Source organism: Trachypithecus francoisi, unplaced genomic scaffold (assembly GCF_009764315.1).
Source record: "Trachypithecus francoisi isolate TF-2019V2 unplaced genomic scaffold, Tfra_2.0 Lachesis_group7, whole genome shotgun sequence".
In the NCBI taxonomy this organism is placed as follows: Eukaryota; Metazoa; Chordata; class Mammalia; order Primates; family Cercopithecidae; genus Trachypithecus; species Trachypithecus francoisi.
In genome coordinates this window covers 57,121,759-57,141,650 of record NW_022681472.1, presented here as the reverse complement: position 1 = coordinate 57,141,650, position 19,892 = coordinate 57,121,759, and the positions used below count along the sequence as shown (strand labels likewise).

Genomic DNA, 19,892 nt, shown 5'->3' with positions numbered 1-19,892 from the left:
TCACATTTCTATAACATAAGTAGGACACCAGCTGGTAGTAATGCTAATTCATCCGCCTTTCATTTACTGTGTGTCACTTCACAGATGTTGAATCTTATCCATTCCTTGTTTTTTTTGTGGTTTTTTTTTTTCATTTTTTTCTTTGTATCTCAAATTCCCTAACCATCACATAAAGTTACCAATATGCCATATCTTCTAGGCAGTAGTTCTCAATCAGGGGAGACTTTGACCCCGAGAACATTTGACAATGTCTGAAGACATTTTTAGTTGCCACAACCAGAGATGAGGTGCTACTTGGATAAGCGGGTAGGAGACAGGGATGTTGCTAAACATCCTACAATCCCCAGGACAGAGTCCCATAATAAAGAATCATACAGCCCAAATTTCAACGGTGCTGAGATTAAGAAACACTACCTATGAGGATAAGTTACATGAAAAGTACATGAACTTTCTGGGGGCAAATTCAATAGCTTTCACCAAATTCTCAAAGGAGTTATGACTCAAAAACTTAAGAAACACTGGCTTGAATACATATTTCATCTAGGCCATGGTAAAGAGTGACATATTAACCTACTTCACAATAGGAGCCACCTCTTTAGTTAAGAAGACATATCTCTGCCACACAAATTTCACTGTCCCCTTCCACTGTCTACTGTCATTCATGGCTAGACAAACACAGATCTTTGAAGTTCGCATTTCCAGGGCCAAAAAGTACTTCATCCTTCTGTCAACCAGATTAATACAACCATTACGGTTATAGTGACTATTAGTAACTAAGCTAGAGCTTCATGATATGTCAATTTAAAAGCTGCTCTCTTCAGATACACTCGGTTCATTTGATCAGTATCCATTTATTCAATGTCTACCGTTTAACATACTGCATATTTGGTGATGAAAATAATCATACAAACTAGGACTAGAGAGTAATTTAAAACTGTAAGAAGGAAGGAAGAGCATAAAAAGTGAAGGTGAGAGAAGCTGAAATGAGGATGAAGAGGGAGAACTGAACACCCAGATCACTGCACGCCATGTTTCATTTCATATTTTTCTCCACTCAAACGCAATAGGCAGCTAACTCCTTCCTGGCTAGTTTAAACAATTCTGTGATATCTGTAGTCCAGTCCAAGTCATTTGGGATATATTAATATTCAACTAACATTTCCTGGGCACTGACAGGCAAACTTGGGAAACAGCACTACAGGCAAGGTGAGAACAGCCAATGCAAACGCTTTTTTTTTTTTTTTTTTTTTTTGTCACTAGTAGTTCTAATTAGAAACTAAAGTGGCGGGGGGCGGGGGTAAGTATGCAGAATAAGGCTGATGTCTAAAGTACTGTTTCCAGATAATCAGCACATTTAATCACGGTTATAATCGTCATTGCTGTTGTCAGATATTGAAAGTTTGCTGCCATTGCTTGTAAATGCAGAGAGAGACAGAGCGCGCCCAAAGAACTTTAACCATTCCCCAAAGTATTAGCAACTCAGTACTGTACATTGTTAGCAGTCAAACTAAACCCCTCAGGGAAGCCTAGCCAGCAATTTTTCTTTTTCTTTTTCTGGCAGGGTCTCACTCAGTCGCCCAGGATGCAGAGCAGTGACGCGATCTCGGCTTACTGCAACCTCCACTTCCTGGGCTCAAGCGATTCTCCCACCTCAGCCTCCCGAGTAGCTGGGACTACAGGCGCTGGCCACCGTGCTCCGTTAATTTTATTTTATTTTATTTTATTTTTGTTGAGACGTGGGTCTCGCTATGTTACTCAGGCTAGTCTGGAACTCCTGGGCTTAAGTGATCCTCCTACCTTGGGCTCCCAAAGCGCTGGGATTACAGGCGTGAGCCACCGCGCCCGGCCCAGCCAGCAATTTTTAATGGGGCTCAGGCTTGAATCTTGAACTCACTAAAAACCCCCAGGTTGGAAAAACACCCGGGGTTTCCAGGGGAGTGAGGTAAACGGCGGCTGGTGAAAGAACAAAGGCTGTGCGTCCGCGTTCAGAGCCGCTGGGCCGCCGGGCTCGCTGGGGGCCGGGGCCGCGGTGTCCTGGGTGGCGGGGCTCCAGGAATGTGACTCAGCCACCGCGGCCCCGCGATCCTCTCCCGAGCCACCGCCTCAGCCGGTGCCGAGGAGGGCGCCGCCGAGACCGGCGCGTCAGCCAGGGAAGAGCGGGAAAAGGGGCGCAGGGCCTGAGGCCCGGCCGCCGCCCGAGTGGATGAGCGAGCGAGCGTCTTGTGAAACACGCCGCGGCCCGGTCACCAGCCAGGACCGGGATCACGTGGCTCCCAGGCTCGGTGAAGAAGCCGCCGGGACAGAGCGCGCCGGAGGGGAGGAGCGCCTGGGGACAGAGGGCGACGTCCCCTGAAGTTAGTGTCCACCAGGGCCCGCCCCCTCGCTCTTATGTAATAGGGGCGCGCTGCCATTGGCCCGCGCGACCGGCCAGGGCGCAGGCGTGCGAGAGGGGCGGGGGGCCAGGAGGAGGCCGCCGCAGGAAGGCAAGTGGGCGGGGCTGCGAGGAGCAGGCGGGGCGGGGGCGCCGGGGAGAGCGGCACGGCGTGCGCGGGCACGAGGCATAGTGGCCTCCCCTAAGGCTGAGGCGGCGGCGGGCGCGCGAGGCGCGGGCTGTTGTGCTCCCGGCTCTCCTGTTTCCCCTCCTGAGCGGGTGGAGGAGGCCCAAGCGGTGCTGGGCGCGCTCCCCCTTCCTCTCCCTCCGGCGTCCTCTCCCGGCCCTCTCGCGCTGTGCGGTCTCTCCGACGCAAGACTGTCCCGGCCCGGGTGAGCGGCAGCGGGGGCGGTGCTGACGCCGCGGGACGCCCGGGAAACGGGGCGGGGGCCGGCCAGCGGGGGGCGGTGGGGACCGTGGGACTTGCCGCGAGTCGCGAGGGGTCTCCGGGGGCGGCGGGGCCCGGCCCGGCGCGGGCCGCGGGGAGGAGAGTGAGTTCGGGCGCCTGCCAGGCCCTGCAGGTGGCCGGGTAGCAGGCCAGCCGCGGAAGCGGAGCGGTAACCTTATCCCCGGCGACAGCCGCCGGTCGGCTGCCGGAGTGTGGCGCTCCCGGTGGCTGCAGGGGCCGGGGTTCGGGCAGTCTCGGCCTCCGGGAGGCGCGTCTCGTACCAGGGTCCGTGAGAACTGGCTAGATGGGGGGCTGCGTGGCCTTTGGTGGCAGGGAGGAGGAAGGGGTCTCCAAGGCGGGAGAGGCGGGTTTGGGGAGGAAGGTGCGCCAGGCTGCAGCTGGGGTCGGAGAAGTGTTGGGTGGAGACCTCACTCTGGGTGCGTTCCTCCTCTCCTCTCCCCAAAACGATGGTGTTAAAAGCTAGGGTCAGGATGTGGAGCGCTGCCTGGGCCTCTTCCTTTCAGATGGTTATGGAGAATGAGCCTACTTCCTGGACCCAAAATCCTTTTCTTCTGTTACTCATTTGTGTTGGTTTTAAAAGGAGCTTTGGGGCAGTGCTTACTTGTTGCCTCCTACGAGAGCGCCTCATTTTAGAACTCGTTTCTTCTACTACTTCCATCTTTGCAGCCCCCTCGGAAAACCACACTGAGAGTTGCATTAAAAACTAACATGTAGGTATTTGTAAATGACTTTTTCCCTCCAGTTTTTCCCATTTAATTCAAGGAGCGGTTATAGCTGCCTACAATTTTGTAGAAAATTCTGTTGGCTTGAGAGCAAGTCCTAAGTTGAGCTGTCCAAAAGCAGGTGGTTGGTTCGTTTGAATTTCTGCTTTCAGAAAGGAAATCGATGCAGCGTGTTGTCAGAAGTTAGGGGCCTACCTCATGCATTTAGCTTATTTGATTCCATTTCCTTTACCTGGTTTTATTTATTAAGTCTCTTCGGGCTTTTTGGTTGCTGTTTGGTGACAATGGAAAATGGGTTAAATCTATTGTGTAATGTTATATTTTAGGGAAAGTCCTAAGTGCAAAAGTTAAAAATAATTTTGCGTATCTAATGACATTGCTTTGTACGAGTCACTACCTGGAAATATCAAAATAGCTAGTAACTTCTAGAAAGCAAAGAAACATGAAATTAGTGGCTTACCATTTTTGAATATTTTTTTTCAACGTAAAACAAGGTTTCCCACAAAAATCAGTGTATTAACATACAGAAAATACATTGTGTCGAAGAGTTAAGATGTATGAGAGGACTATTTTGTTACAAGGTCCTGATAGGAAGACATTGAAACAAAAAATCTTACAAAACATTGGTATACATAAAGGTTGATCACGTGACTACTGTCGTCCAAATAATACATAAGTATCCAAACCTGTTTCCGTGGGAATAGGTTTGTAAGCTTGCGGTAACATCGGACTTAAATACATTTTTTTTTAAATGTGCCTTTTGGCTTAGAATTAATAAGAATTTTTTTTTTTTTAATCTAAAGCAAAAATCGAAGCTTAGTCTTCAAGCACTGATAACAGCTGGTAGTATTTACCATTGTTTGATGGGAATGGGGTTCTCATTAGGCTGGCATGCTATACATTTTCAATTACGAAAATGTATTAGGCTTGTATGCTAGCCTAGTATAAAAAACCCGTATTTCGTCAGTTGAAATATTCAGCTGAGTATCCTGAAAAACATTGACCCTCTTTTATATTTTATCTGACTTTCAGTTCATTTTTTTTAATGCTAGTGGGAACTTCTCCAATCAGTGTATTTTTTTAGTTTCCTTTTTTGGGGAACAGGAGGAGCTCAGTAATTTTTATGAAATGCTTTGACCTCATATCCATTAACTAATTACGGCCCTAGTCAGAAGAAGCTAGCATCCTTCCCTGGTGAAGTTGATACAAAGCCATTGTATGTTCCTGTCCTGCAATGATTTACATTCAGTTACAGTGCTAGTCTAAACTATATATATATATATATATATGAATTCTACTTAGGATCCAATTTTGATATATTTAAAAAGCAATTGAGACTCATGATAGACTATGAACAGGTTTAATTATGAACAGGTTTAACTTGTGTGATCGAATAAAAGCCTTTAATTTAAATAGAAAAGTAAAAGTAACTTTTTTCAGTGACTTGATTTTCTTTTTTTTTTTTAATCCATTTGGGTTCACGTCAGATCATCGGTAACAAAAAGTGGTATCTTTCAGCTTTGTAAAAGAACCCTCTTAACCAAGTTCATTCCCTCAGCTGGGAACTAACGTCTAGAGAGCAAAGAAACTTCTGGGATTAGTGGCTGGCTGACAATCTCATTTTATAATTTGTGCAGCAATCCAGCAAGACCAACTTTTTAAAGAAATTAATAACAGTAGTTTTATGAAAACTAAGTAAGAGAACAGTTTCCACCTATTTCTGAGGTCTCTTTTAGAAGGATTAACAGACAGCTTTTATTTCTCTTAAAGTTATAAAAATCACAATCGCAAGTCACAATGTATACTTTGCAGAGTGATCAAGTAAAATGATGGCGGGGGCTAAACTTTTTTCATAAACTTTTGAAGATTACAGACAGTAAAGTGCGTAAATCTTAAGTGTACAGTTCAATGAATTTTTACAAGTAAGCACACTTGATTAAAGAACATTTTCAGAACCCGATAAGTCCCCTTCATGTCCTGTCTTCCCAGTCATTACCCGTAACTTCCAAGGTGACCCCTTTCACTGTAGATTAGCTTTGCCTGTTTTGATCTTTAAATAATGTATATTCCCTACAACTGGCTTCTTTCCTTTAACATTGAGATACAACCAGTTTGTTACTTGTAACAATTTTTTGTTTGTTTATTTTTGAGACCAGAGTCTGGCTCTGTCGCCCAGGCTGGAGTGCAGTGGTGCCATCACGCCTCACTGCAACCTCCGCCTCCCAGATTCAAGCAGTTCTCCGGAGACCTCAGCCTCCCAAGTAGCTGAAATTACAGGCGCTCGCCACCATACCTGGCTAATTTATTTATTTATTTATTTATTATATTTTTTGTATTTTTAGTAGAGATGGGGTTTTACCATCTTGGCCAGGCTGATCTTGAACTCTTGACCTCACGATCTACCCACCTTGGCCTTCCAAAGTGCTAGGATTACAAGTGTGAGCCACTGCACCTGGCCACAATTTTTTTTTTTTTTCCTTTTTGAGACAGAGTCTCGCTCTGTAGCCCAGGCTGGAGTGCAGTGGCAGGATCTCGGCTCACTGCAAACTCCACTTCCTGGATTCACGCCATTCTCCTGCCTCAGCCTCCCGAGTAGCTGGGACTACAGGCGCCCACTACCGCGCCCGGCTAATTTTTTTTTGAAGTTTTCGTAGAGACAGGGTTTCACCGTGTTAGCCAAGATGGTCTTGATCTCCTAACCTCGTGATTCGCCCGCCTCAACCTCCCAAAGTGCTGGGATTACAGGCATGCGCCACCGCGCCCAGCTGGCCACAATTTTTTAAATGCTGGGTAGTATTCCGTTGTATAAATGCTATAAAAATATGTATACAAGTTGTGCATCCATATTACTATTGATGGGCATTCGGATTTTTTCCAGTTTTGGAATGGGCACTCAGAACGTTTTGTACATGTCTTGGTGTACATAACATTTGCATTTCTGTTGAGTACATACCAAGAGTGGAATTGCTGGCTCATAGAATAAACAACTACCAACTAGTTTTCCACAGGGTTCTGCCAGTTGATACTTTTGTAGCATTTGTGTGTGGGAATTTTAATACCTATACATTTTTATTTGCCAGGTGTTTCTGTAAAACTTAAGGCTTCAGTTCTAAGAACGTTCTTATGCTTAGATTGCTCTGTATTACAGTAAATAAGGCACTCTAATGCTTCACCTTCTGTTTTTAGATATGGCTCGTGGACAGCAGAAAATTCAATCTCAGCAGAAAAATGCCAAAAAGCAAGCTGGACAAAAGAAGAAACAAGGACATGACCAAAAGGCTGCTGCCAAAGCTGCCTTAATATATACCTGCACTGTCTGTAGGGTAAGGGGATTTGAATTGAAAGATACAGCTCTCCCGTGAGCAGTTCTTTCATTATAAATTGGTTTGTATAGATTAAAATTTTGAAACCATAGCAAAATAGATGCTTTTCTTGAAATAGTAGGTTTGAGAGCTGATTATTTTAGGTATCTATCTTCATTCACCCTTTCAACAGACATTTTTTGAATGGCTCCTATGGCGAGGCAAAAATCTCTAGGTCCTGGGAAAAAGGAGTGAACAAAACAAAATCCCTTTCCTCATATAAAATAAAGGTGTCTTCATAAGGGCATATAAAACACTTCACTAGCATATCATATAACTCTATACTTTTAGAGCTATGTAATATGCTAGTAAATATACCTCTGGCTATATACTTGGCTTTTTTCTTTTTCTTCACTAAATTTTATAATTAGCATGTCTGTAAAACCATATAGAGTATATTCATGTTGAGAGCTTTTCCTAGAATGAATGTGTTTTATTAGATTTGAAGAACAGTAATAATAACAGCTACTTTTGAGTGCTTACCATATGCCAGACATAGAGCCAGGTGTTTTACATGTATTCACCTATTTAATCCATATAACCCTGTAAGATAAAGTACTTTTATTGTTCTCATTTTACAGAAGAGTAAACTGACTCATGGAAATTAAACAATTTGTGTGGGGTCTCCCAGCTGGTTAGTAGAAGAACTGGAATCTGAACTCAGGCAGTTCAGCTCCAGAGTCCACCCTCTGGACCACTACTGTACTGCTTCTCAAAGAAGTACTTCTGAAGCTCCAAATCAGAACCTCTTGCCTGTTTGTTTAAGCTCATTACTCTTGAAGTTAGTGAATGGCAGTACCAAAGGAAACCACAGTGGGGTTAGTCCACTACATGTACACTCAAAATAATGAAATTGAGCAACTTCTGAGAGTTTGGAAACAGGCAGGGTGCAAATTTTAATCAACTAATGATAAAGAAATACCTTAATCTAAATGTGCTAGAGTAGTTCACACACTTAAAAACTTAAAACCACAGACTTCTATTTCATATTTTGTGTAATTGAATGGGTTAAGAATAAATAATTGAAGGTTCTTGCCAAGGGAAGTCAGTATAGTATAGTATCTGAGAGGTCACATACCTAGTACTAAGTTAAAATAAGGTCTTGGGCAAATTAAACTGGGTTTTAGTTTCCTTATGAGGTAAAATGAGGATGCTAGTAGGCGCTAAAGATTACTTTGAAGGTTTTGTGGTAATTAAGGTAACATGCTTAACATAATAAGGGTTCAGTAAATGTTACCTATTGTTTGCTGTTAATCAGATAAGCAGAATACATTCTATGTGACTTACCTTTCTGTATATGTGAAATGTGGGAATGTTAGGAATTTCTTTACCACAAAGTCCCTCTTCATATGCCAGCCACTAAGTTGTAGGAATTTAAAGGTATTTTTGTGATAATTGTCTATCCTGAGAAGATTCAGGATTCTAAAAAGTAACACATTTTTATTTCATAAATAAAGTCTAGCTTTCTTTTGCGCGATTTTTTTGTTAGACACAAATGCCAGACCCTAAGACCTTCAAGCAGCACTTTGAGAGCAAGCATCCTAAGACTCCACTTCCTCCAGAATTAGCTGATGTTCAGGCATAAGGTTGTTTACAGGTAACTCACCTCTTTTTCTATTGATTTGTTAATATCAGGGTTATATGCAAGACCAAAACTGTCTTCTCTTATTGTGAAATTAATTTCTGCCTTCTGAGATTTTATTGCTTCCCCTATTTAAGTTAATGTGTAACTTAGTCCCTTTTTTCTCAGACTGTTTCCTTTCACTGCCTTTGAAACATCCAAATTTTTACTACTGTAGCCAAAAATGGGGAGATGAGTACATGCTAGCCATCTCTAATCCAAGAATGGAAGAAACGTATCAGTTTAAGGAAAATAGTGATTACAAAGATATTTGAGAGTTTCCCTCTCAAAAACAACGTACACCAATGTTCGTGAGCACCTTTTTACAATTAGTTTACTTATAGTACTTAGCAGAGGTTCTTCTTTTCCCCCCCATCAACCTATCCCCTTAGCAGAGCTTCTGAGTATTAAAATATAGGACAAAATGTGGATATGTGCTATATAAATTTGTTTATAAATTTGTTGGTTGAAAGTTACCACTTTACACATTACATTTGGTTGGATTTTTTCCCCTTAAATAGTGGAGTTGGTGGTGGGTGTGTTGTGTGTTTGAGAATTATTTCTTTTTAAAATAAATTCGTCAAAGTTCAAAATATAAAGTCTGGTCGACAATTTTACCAGATACTATCTTCATAGTACTTCTTCTTAGTTATTTGAAATGCAGGTAAGTTGCATTTGTGCAATGGTAACATTCATTGAAAATTTTGCTTATGTTTTATAGGTGGATTCACGACACCTTTGACTCTTCTACTGTCTCAGACCTTAGGTAACATACCTGCAGCTGCTTTTCTAACAAACTGTTGATCAGCAAAAATAAAGGGGCTACAGAAACACTCATTTTTATGCTGTTCCCTTTTGGGCTTCATGCAAAGACAATTCTGTGTAAATGTACAGTTGACTCTGATTTGGAAATCTGAAAATCAGTCCATTCTTGTTATAAAAAATTTTTTTACAACTGTAATTATATTGATGTTCATATTGTGTAAAATAACTCATTTAATAAAATAGTACTTTGATTTACGACATCACAGGATAAATGGTTTTAGAAATTCTGTTCTAACTTTCCACATTATTTGCCTTATAAAAATCTAATGAATTCATCAGCTAGAATTGCAAGTGCAATTCTTAAATCCCTTTCTCAGCTCAGTGGCAGGTTCCTTAAACTAGAGCAGACTCATTCATTAAAATTGTGCATATGATTTTATGGGCAGCTGATTCTCTAGGTGAAAAATGACTTATCTGCTGCCTTAGTATATTGCGGTTATGTGTCATTGTACCCCTCTGATGATTTCCTGTGTTTGAGTTGGAATATTTAAAATTGCAGTATGACCTGGCTCTAACTGCCAGTCAGGTGTACCCTATAAATAACTGATAAATTTCTAAAAGCAGTTGGATTGTCAGTGAGCCCTTCTGAAAGATTAGGTTCTGATGTGTATGCCATAATGAAATAATCATTAAACCTATTGTTTACTGCAAAATATGGAACAAATGTGAACTGGTAAAGGTCGATCTTGATACTAGATTCTTTGAAAACTCTTGAAGTTCCTTAATTTGAAATTGAAACATTAATTTTTGAGGTTTTTGGTAGTTACTATTTGGCCATTTTTACAAATGGATTTTACATTAACAGGAAGATTGGAATGACTTGTAGCTGGATTAATTCCCAGAACCCTCTGCCTCCTTTCTTTTCTAAGTGAGTTGTTGATTTTAGGAGTTTGCTTTGTGCTGTTTCCTAAAATCAAAGACTGGTGTACAGTATGACTTCCATCTGAACTTGAAAAGTATTAAAATGGGTCAATATTCACATTCTTTTAGATCTCAGGATGGGGAAATGGGTTTGTTCAGATGGATATGGTAAATCTTACCCAATTACGGAAGGCTAATTTTAGAGTTCTTCTAATTTGCTTGTGTCAACTCTTAACTTGTAAAACTGCTGTTAACTCAATATATAATAGGAAGAACACTAAAATACTTACTGGTAACTGCTTAGAGCCACTTATCTGATCCTGTGGATTACAGAATGCATTCCCTCTTCTGCTGTAACTTTTCATTGCTTTGTTTTGTAGCTCTGCATATTTTGCCCACCTTGTCTTCCCTGTAAGTTTAAGATGTTTCCAAGGAAAAGCTTCAGTGCTGATAGTTTCTTAGCAACTCCTATTCTTATGCCCTTACTTTAAAATAGTCCTTTTATTTTGTATATTTAATTTCCTAAGTTTCAGATTTAATATCTGTTGTTTCCTAATATGTTGATTACCAGAAAGTTAGAATTTTACCTAATTTCTTGTGGATATTGCAGAAGTTCTGGTTAAATCACAACTTAAAAGTTTTTAAAAAGTGCTTTGAGCATATGTATGTTTATGTTTAGTGACAGATCATAGAAAACCATTCACAAGTTTTGGTTTAATTTTTATTTAACACTATGATCTCAGTGACAGGGAAATAGCTGCATTGATCTTACATGAGCATATTCATCCTTATAGTTCATGAGGGGATTATTAGTATAATCCCCATTTTACTGTGTTTGAGTTAAAAACCAAACATCCCTGTAATTTAATTTGAAGATTCTTTAACAGATTGCAGCAGAGTTCATTATAAAACTGTTATGGTGTCTTCAAAGACTTGATAAAATACACTGAGAGAGAATTGGTCCATTTGTATGCTGTATTTCTATTACTTGCCAAAAGGAATGGGGTTAAGATTAAACTTGTTTCCATTCTCTTCATGTGGATATACATCCCCATGTTTAACTGACACACTGGGGTCTCAGTTGTGTGCTGTAATGTCTTATTAAAGAAGATATTAAAGAAAACTAAACTAGTCTAATTTCTTCTACATTTTAAGAGGTTTTTATATTCCCACTTTTTCTTTTTTTTTTTCTGAACTTAGAATTGGCTCTTAAGTATAGCTTGATAGATCTGAGGGTAGCAAGAGATTTCTTTCATTTCTCGTTGTTTTCCCTGTAGTCTGCCTTTTTGAGGTCTGTAGAATACTTGGGTGGAAAAAAATTTGTCATTTTGAAAGCTTACTATGTAGAATAAGTGCGAATTGTTGGAAAGGGGGAAGTGATTGGCTATTAACATAAAAATACAATTATGAAAAATACTTAGGTCAGTTAATTGAATTGGATGGATAAGTCCTTGATGATATTGTAAGATTTGAAGTTATACTTTTAGTTTAATATTAAAGATACTGTATAGGTAATTAATGACATCATAATTCAAACCTGAGATGTAGCGTAAGGTAGAATTTATCAACATTACTATTTTACCTAAGAAAACCCATGTTTTTAATTTTTATTAATATATGTAATGTGGCTAGGTGCAGTGGCTCATGCCTGTAATCGCAGCACTTTGGGAGTCTGAGGTGGAGGGATCACTTGAGGTCAGGAGTTCGAGACCAGCCTGGCCAATATGGCAAGTCCCCATCTCTACTAAAAATACAAAAAGTAGCAGGGCCTAGTAGCACATGCTTATAATCCCAGCTACTCAGGAAGCTCAGGCAGGAGAATGGCTTGAACCTGGGAGGCGGAGGTTACAGTGAGCCGAGATCTTACCACTGCACTTCAGCCTGGGCAAGACTCTGTCTCTCTCTCTCTCTGTCTCTCTCTTTCTATATATATATATATATATATATATGTGTGTGTGTGTGTGTAATATACTGTACCTATTTTAAAATGTGGATAAAGGCCTTTTTCTATAACACAGTGATCAAACACAGTCCAAACTATAACTGAAATACTGTATTTAAACTGCTCAGTCTGAATTAATTCATTTGTACTAGATTTCTGGTTTTTTTTGGAAAGTGTTTGGTTTAGTTTTGGTCAGAGTACTTTTTTGGTCATGTACTTTTTGACAGTATATGGCAATGAAGATCAACACCAGGGAGTTGTGTTTACTGTGACTTTACATTCTGAAATAGTTTAGGCTACCTTAATTTTACTTATTGTAAATGTTTCAGAAAAATCTTAAGAGCTTTCAGTTTGTAGGTTTAATGAAAATATCTGTCTACTTAACAAAGAAAATAAGACTTTTTAAAATAGAAGTTCAACCTGTCATTTTTAATTGTAGATTACCATGTTAAATTGAAAATATTTTTTATTTTAAATGTTCTTTTGATAAGTTGTCTTACCAAAGTATCCTTTTTTTTTTTTTTTTTTTTTTTGAGACGCAGTCTCGCTCTGTCACCCAGGCTGGAGTGCTGTGGTCTCAGCTCACTGCAAGCTCCACGTCCTGGGTTCACGCCATTCTCCTGCCTCAGCCTCCCGAGTAGCTGGGACTACAGGCGCCGCCACGTCGCCCGGCTAGTTTTTTGTAGTTTTTAGTAGAGACAGGGTTTCACCGTGTTAGCCAGGATGGTCTCGATCTCCTGACCTCGTGATCCGCCCGTCTCGGCCTCCCAAAGTGCTGGGATTACAGGCTTGAGCCACCGCGCCCGGCTCTTTTTTTTTTTTAAATATCCATTTTTTAGCTTTTATTCTTTGAATACCATATGGCTCCAAATTTAAAATCTGCACATTCAGAGACAGACTTTGGTCATTTCTTTATATTCACATGGGGATATCTTCAGTATGAAGTAATTGTTAATACTATCATTAACTAATTTTATTTGAGGGTTGTAGGCAGGAATAATACCTTTATCCCAGATCTTTCTAGGATGAACTCTGAGAAGTTTAAGTCACTAAGGTATATATTGAAAATCATATATGTGAAGTTGCATAGTAAGCTATAAAGTATTACATAAAAGCAATGTTTTATACAAAGAAATATAGCAAAGTTCCCTAATCTTTGGAAATTCAGATGTGTTCTGGAGATAATACATATATTTATTTACATAATTTTAGGCTATGTGGCTAAGTGCTTGGTGTGTTTTATAGACAATAACTTAATGAGGTATATGTATATGTATGTGTTTATGTGTGTATAGGATGGCTTGTGGGTCGAAGAGGGCAGTCTGTGTCTGGGAGTATGGGGAGTCAGCTGAGGGAGGAGTAGGAAGGAATAGGGAAATCAAGGTGTGGGTGGCTGATTGAGCAAAACTACATAAAGTTTCTTTGAGAGAAAGTGAGTAGGCCAGCCTGAGCACAAGGAATGTGAATGAGAGCCTTTGATCCCATGGATATGAGTGGGGAGAATCGTTAGAATGGGACGAGATTGTGCAGTGCGTGCACACTTCAGAAAATTGTTCAAATTACTGCTGACCCTGGGGACTCTTTCAGAGTTTGGGGGGCAGGGAATGACATGATGTAAGTATGTCAGGAAGATTTATATTTATTAATGAAATACTGTGTTGATACTGGTTTGATAGAGATCTTTTTACAACCTCTTGTATGTTTCTCTATTTAACAGTTTACTATCCATAAAACACTTTTAGTTATTCTAGGTTATTATGAATGTAGATTAATGGGCAAGAATTTTGCTGTGCTCTAATGCAGTGATACTACTAGGGCCCAAAAAGCTGTATTTAGGGATGTTTGTCCCTGCACTAAATAACCCCAGACTACAGTGTGGCTATACGTGACATTTCTTGTCCTCTACTTCATTATAAAAGTAACACATTTTGACATATATCTCATATATAAAAATTTGAAGACTATGGTAAAGTTGAATTTTAAAAATTTACCAGTACAAAACATTTTGGTGAATAGTATCCATGTCTGTCTCTTTCTCTCTCTCTCTCTCATTCTTACCACATAGATTTTTTTAAGTTAATGCATGTTTTTGAATTTTGTAGTCACTTTTTTCATATGATGTCTTTGTACTTTGCCATTTCATTTAACAACATAACAGGTGGGTTTTTTGTGTTATTGACTGTGCTAAGTGGAATTTTTGTGGCTGCATAATGATCCATTGGATAGATTACCTTTTTTTTTTTTTTAACCATTTTCCTGTTGTTGGACATTTAGGTTTTCTCCAATTTGTGCAGAAGACTTCATTTCTACATTTAGAATTACACATCATAAAACTTTAAAGCTCTTCTGTAAAGTGTACAATACTTTATTAAAATAGCAAATGAGAGAGAACCAGCGTTGCAGACTATATAGTATATAGGACCAGACAATACTTGACCAATGATGTTTTGCATGTTACTGCATTACCTTTGTTTGAATTCTAGCACTTTTTCCTGAATTTGGTAGGTTAACCCTTGTATATTTCCTTGATTTCTAGTGGAGCAGGAACATTTTAGCTACATTTGTTAGCCAGATACTGTTTATATTTTGTGAATTGTCCTTTGCCCATTTATTTGTTGGGGCCTTCTGACTATATTCAATCTGCTAGCCACAGTAAACTTGGAAGAACTGGGAGTTGCCAGATAACTAGAGTTATGAAACCTGTAACTTATTTTACACAGAGAACGAAATTGTAGGCTCTGTCTGCACCACTTGCTGGAAGCCTTAACAGATAAAGTATAAATCCACAGTTTGCGTTTAAGGCATATTTTTAATTCAAGACTAGTGAAATATGTTTTCTATTGTTACCTGACTGCTACGAAGAAATAGTATTTTTATTAGATCAAGTCAGTTTAGTAAGTTACAGTAACAAAATAACCTTTCATGTTTGGGATCTATATTTTATTAGGTTCTATTATTTAATATGTATGTATATGGATTTTCATAGTAACAAAATAGACTGTATTCAAGCCTTGCTTTGAATAGCCGGGAACATTTCTGATAGCAACAGTGTTTCTTACTTAAATAGGATAGAATATGGCCAAACATAAGAATGTAAAGCTGTAGTCGAATGACCCAGTGAGAAAAATGGAAAACACCTAAGTTCAAATCTGGCTCTGCTTTTTCCTTGCTCATTTTGGACAGGTTACTTCACCTTTCTGAGTTACATTATCTTCAGTCACCTTATAAAATGCAGGAACTGGCCAGGTGTGATGGCGCACACCTGTAATCCCAGCACTTTGGGAGGCCGAGACGGGTGGATCACGAGGTCAGGAGTTCAAGACCAGCCTGGCCAAGATGGTGAAACCCTGTCTCTACTAAAAATACAAAAATTAGCCAGGTGCGATGGCAGGCACCTGTAATTCCAGCTACTTGGGAGGCTGAGGCAGGGAATTCCTTGAACCCGGGAGGCAGAGGTTGCAGTGAGCCGAGATCGTGCCACTACACTCCAGCCTGGGCAACAGAGTGAGACTGTCTCAAAAAAAAAAAAAAATGCAGAAACTAATACCTACCTCAAATGATTGTTTTAAGTTAACAAGCAAATGAAATAATGAGTATAAGCACCTGCGCAATCATAAGTGCTCAATAGCTGTTAGCTTTCTTCCCACTGTCTTCCTTTCCCTCCTCCCTCTACTGAAACTAACACAGTGTGTCTTTACACATACCCTTCTCACGTTTGCTCATTTCTGCTTGTGCTTTTTCTTAGGACTAAAATACTTTCTCTTCTCCCCCGCTCAGCCCTGGTCTCTTGCTGTGAAAATGCTACTTATTCTTCAGGGCTCAACTCGAATGCTGATGTGTTTTTTTGTTTTTTGTTTGTTTGTTTGTTTGTTTTTCATGAACCTCAGCACTTAAATGTACTAATGTGGGAAAAGGAATATACAGTAATAAATATGAAAGAAGACTACAAACTGTAAAAAAAAAAAATAGTGTCAGGAGACTAAATTTTAGAAGGGCAAAAAGTTCCTGAAAAGTAGTAAAGGAAATTTATTTACTTGTTTTCAGTTAGGCAGTAATAACAAGGAATGAGTGTTAGCACTCCCTAAGCAACTCCTATTTATTTGCTGTGTATTTTGTAAAACTCTCATTGTGAAAATGAACCCAATATGATGAAATACTAAAAGGACATATGATTTCACTGGATTTTTACTTGGCTTTGATGAATTACGACTCAGAAGGCTATAGAAATTTGCAGAATTTGACATTAAGTCTCAACCACTGTCAGTCTAGGAAAGTGATACACATAGGAAGCTATCCAGAAGACTGGAGATAAGTAATTTGTGTCTTGATTTTCTAAAAAGCACAAAAGAGAATATTGAAGAAAATGCAGAATTATAAGTTTGCCCTTGGTCTCTAGGTAAATAAGTACGTTATCTTTTTACTGTGAATCTCCTTTTTCCTCAGTTAGGCCTTGGACTAATTTCATGTGTAGTTTTATTTCTAGTCTTTTTCCCTTGTCATATTTGTTTTCTTTGCGACAAGAGAAATTCTTCTAAAACACAGTTCAAGTCACAGCCCCCTCCTCTGAAGCACTTAGGTGCTCTCCCTGGCCCACCAGATGAACACATACTCCTGGGTTGTGACTGACAGGTCCTCCACACAGTCTGACCCCAGCATGTGCTTCCAGCCAGCCCTTTCTGCCATACTTGTTCCCATCCTCTTGCTGAGTGAATTGCTTGCTGTTCTTTGAGTAACTCTTACTATCCCTTTCTTGCCTTCACACAATCTTTCTGCATCTTAACTGGGATGCCCTCTTTTTCTTCTTCCGTTCTTTTGTGCCCTCTCTCTAATGCTGTCCAATCTGATAGGATCACTCCTTGTAACCCTCAAAGTCACTGGGAATGACCTTTCATCTTTTTATCATTTTACTGTTCTTTACTATCCTTGGGACAAGAGTAGTCTTATTTTTGTGTCTACTTGAATGTTTATGACAACATGAAACTATTGTCTTTAAATGCAGCGTTCCCTAAATTGCAACAAACTATTCTCATTGCTTTGTAGATTACTTTTTAATAAACTGTTTTTTGGATTTACTTTTTTAGATTACTGAAGCCATGAGAGGAGGGCTCGTATAAGCATTACTGTATGTGTAGAACACTTTATATAGTTTACAAAATATTTTTTCTTTTTTGAATTGCATGTAAAAATATGCTTGAGGAAATCAAGGGACAGCTTGATGATACATCTCAATTTTAGAAAGGCAAAGTAATTTATAGTAATTTTGATAGCAAGATTATCTACAGACAGTAGTACATTTTAGTGGATGGACCTTAAACTTATTTTGAATTTCTGCACTCAGATGTTTAATATATGTGTGTTAACCTGTTGAGTTTCAGATCCTGCTAGCTTTAAGTGTGTGTGTAATATGTGTGTTACCAGTTTATAGATAACACAAAGTAGGGAGGGAAAGCTAATACAGAATTACAATTCAGAAAGATTTCAGGCTGAAAGGCTAAAGTAAAAACAAGAAGCAGTTTAAATGGAGTAAATGTTAAATCCATTTATAACTTATGGAAATTACAGTTTACAAGTACAAAATATAGGCTGCAGTCTGTCTTGGCATTTTTTCAGGTTAAGAGCCAATGTATTAGTTTATTAAAGTCTTCTTATGAGCCAAGCATGACTTCTTTGCTTTAAAATACAGGAATGCAATCTTAGTTTAGGAGAACACATATTAATCACACATTTTTATTTATTGAGAGCCAGTTTTCTTGTGAAGTTGATGTTTTGTTCCCAATGTCTCTGTCTTTGCTGTTTATAAGTGAAACACTGTCTACATTCCTTACAATGCAGGGAGGAGGTCAGGGATGGTGAGTCGACTGTAAACCGTGTTTACTAAGGGGACATTTGGAAAGTTGCTGTGCTATCTTGTTGAGAGCAGATCTGAATGCCATGGATAGAAGTTATCTCACTGTAAGAAATCTCATTACAACATCTAGATTTACCCAGTATCACAATGGCTTGCCTTATGGCATGAGCACCCCTTCCCTAAAATTCTTAGTAAAGGGATTATCTGCTGATGTCTGGGACAGGGCAGCAGGGTTTTCTGTCATTTGATAGGGGATCAGATAGGCTCTGAGATCCTTCTCATTCAGCAGTCCTCTTGCATTAAGTAATGCAGTGCTGGGAGCCCATAAGATAGTTATGTGCTTTGAGCATGTTTTGTCAAATGGAAAAAAACTACTCTTATATTGACCTTTTTGAACATACAAACTGTTTGATCTTTACTTGTCCTTATCTTTCTCAGATGCTTATAAATTTAACCGGAGAGAATATTGAGTCAGAATAAGTATCAGAATATCTTAATCACACCTGAATTTGAGATACATTTCTGACTATAGAGCATATTTATATTCAGTATTTTAATAGGCTCCTAGATGTCAAACTTGGTTTAGAAATACTTATTTTTAATCACCTGGCAAGTGGTACTGCAATATTATTACTATAGGTTAGGTCAGGATCATTCTTCATCAGTGGACTCTACAACTTAAATTATAAAGTTCTGTCAGTAAAAAAAAAAAAATATTGACTATACTGTCAATGTAAGTATCCATAAATTATATGCACATACTTCTGTTGTAATTATAAAGCATTCACAGGATGAGATGAAAAACATTCTAATATTTTCTTCTCACATCCCAATGGATGAACTTACGTTACCACCTGGGACACACGCCTCACTTTAAACCATTGCTCTTTGTCATAGAACCTGTCATAAAAACCTTGTTTTTAAGCTAAAAGGTTTTCAGCAGCTCACAGATACATAGATCTTTGTAAGTCAATAAAAGCAAATGAAATGTAGTAAGGGTCCATGCTGTGTAAAAAAAAAAAATACTCAGCAAAGCGTATAAAACGTGTACCCTTGAAAAAGTACACTGATAAAGGGCACATGGCAACATATTTTGAACACTTACCGTATGTAGTTTGGAACGTGATACTGAGACTGGAGAAGTCAGGACTGGAGAGATTTGTATAAAGTTGAAGTCTTAGGAACATACCTTTAAGGCTATATGTAGTGAAAAGAATAAACAAACCAAAGTTAAAACATTGGAAAGCCCTCACTAAGGGATAGGTAGAGAAGGAGCTAGGAGAAGTAACTGAAAGAATAGTCAGAAGAGGTAGGAGGAGCACCAGGGTCATATAGGTTCTCAGACATGAGAAGAGTTTGGATTTGAGGCTGGGTTGTCAGGGTCATGAACTACCATCCGTTGATTGAGTGCCTGCTTTGTACCAGTGTGTGGATTAAATACATTCTCAACAGTGGTAGTCAGCATCCCAGATGCTTCCCTGAGGTCAAGAGAGTATGGTTTTGGGAAAATAGGAGTAGAAGCTGAGGGTCAAGGAAGGAGCAGATACAGACCCTGACTTGAATCAAGTAGTGTCATACAGGGAATGGCCATATATATGGGATCAACACTTCCTTCCAAGAGGCCTAAAGCACTGATTACCAATTAATAAACCTATTGTTTAGCAGACATGCTCACAGCTTAAAAGGTACTGTGATGGTGTTAATTTTTTTTAGGCACAATAAGCTCAATTTATATTTAAAACATTGACATAAGATATTTAGAAATCATTATGCCATATTTATGTATAACATCTTAATCTATGATCTTCAGCGTTGTAAACCTAAGTGATTCTATTATACTTTTACATGTTTATATACAGTCATGCCTTGCT

General features: G+C 39.2%; 1 protein-coding gene across 3 annotated transcripts; it reads left to right on the top strand.

The window, feature by feature from the left end:
* Positions 1-2,334: 2,334 nt before the first annotated feature.
* Positions 2,335-9,578, top strand: ZNF706 (zinc finger protein 706). Of its 3 annotated transcripts, none has more exons than XM_033203656.1 (4): positions 2,335-2,354; positions 6,749-6,885; positions 8,414-8,521; positions 9,267-9,578. In XM_033203656.1, the coding sequence occupies exons 2-3, from the start codon at positions 6,751-6,753 to the stop codon at positions 8,507-8,509; spliced, it is 231 nt and encodes a 76-aa protein (XP_033059547.1). In that variant the 5' UTR covers positions 2,335-2,354; positions 6,749-6,750; the 3' UTR covers positions 8,510-8,521; positions 9,267-9,578. The 3 variants fall into 3 exon arrangements, with proteins under 3 accessions (XP_033059547.1, XP_033059545.1, XP_033059546.1); XM_033203654.1 differs by lacking the exon at positions 2,335-2,354 and adding an exon at positions 2,504-2,763; XM_033203655.1 differs by lacking the exon at positions 2,335-2,354 and adding an exon at positions 2,856-2,922.
* The last annotated feature ends 10,314 nt before the right edge of the window (positions 9,579-19,892 follow it).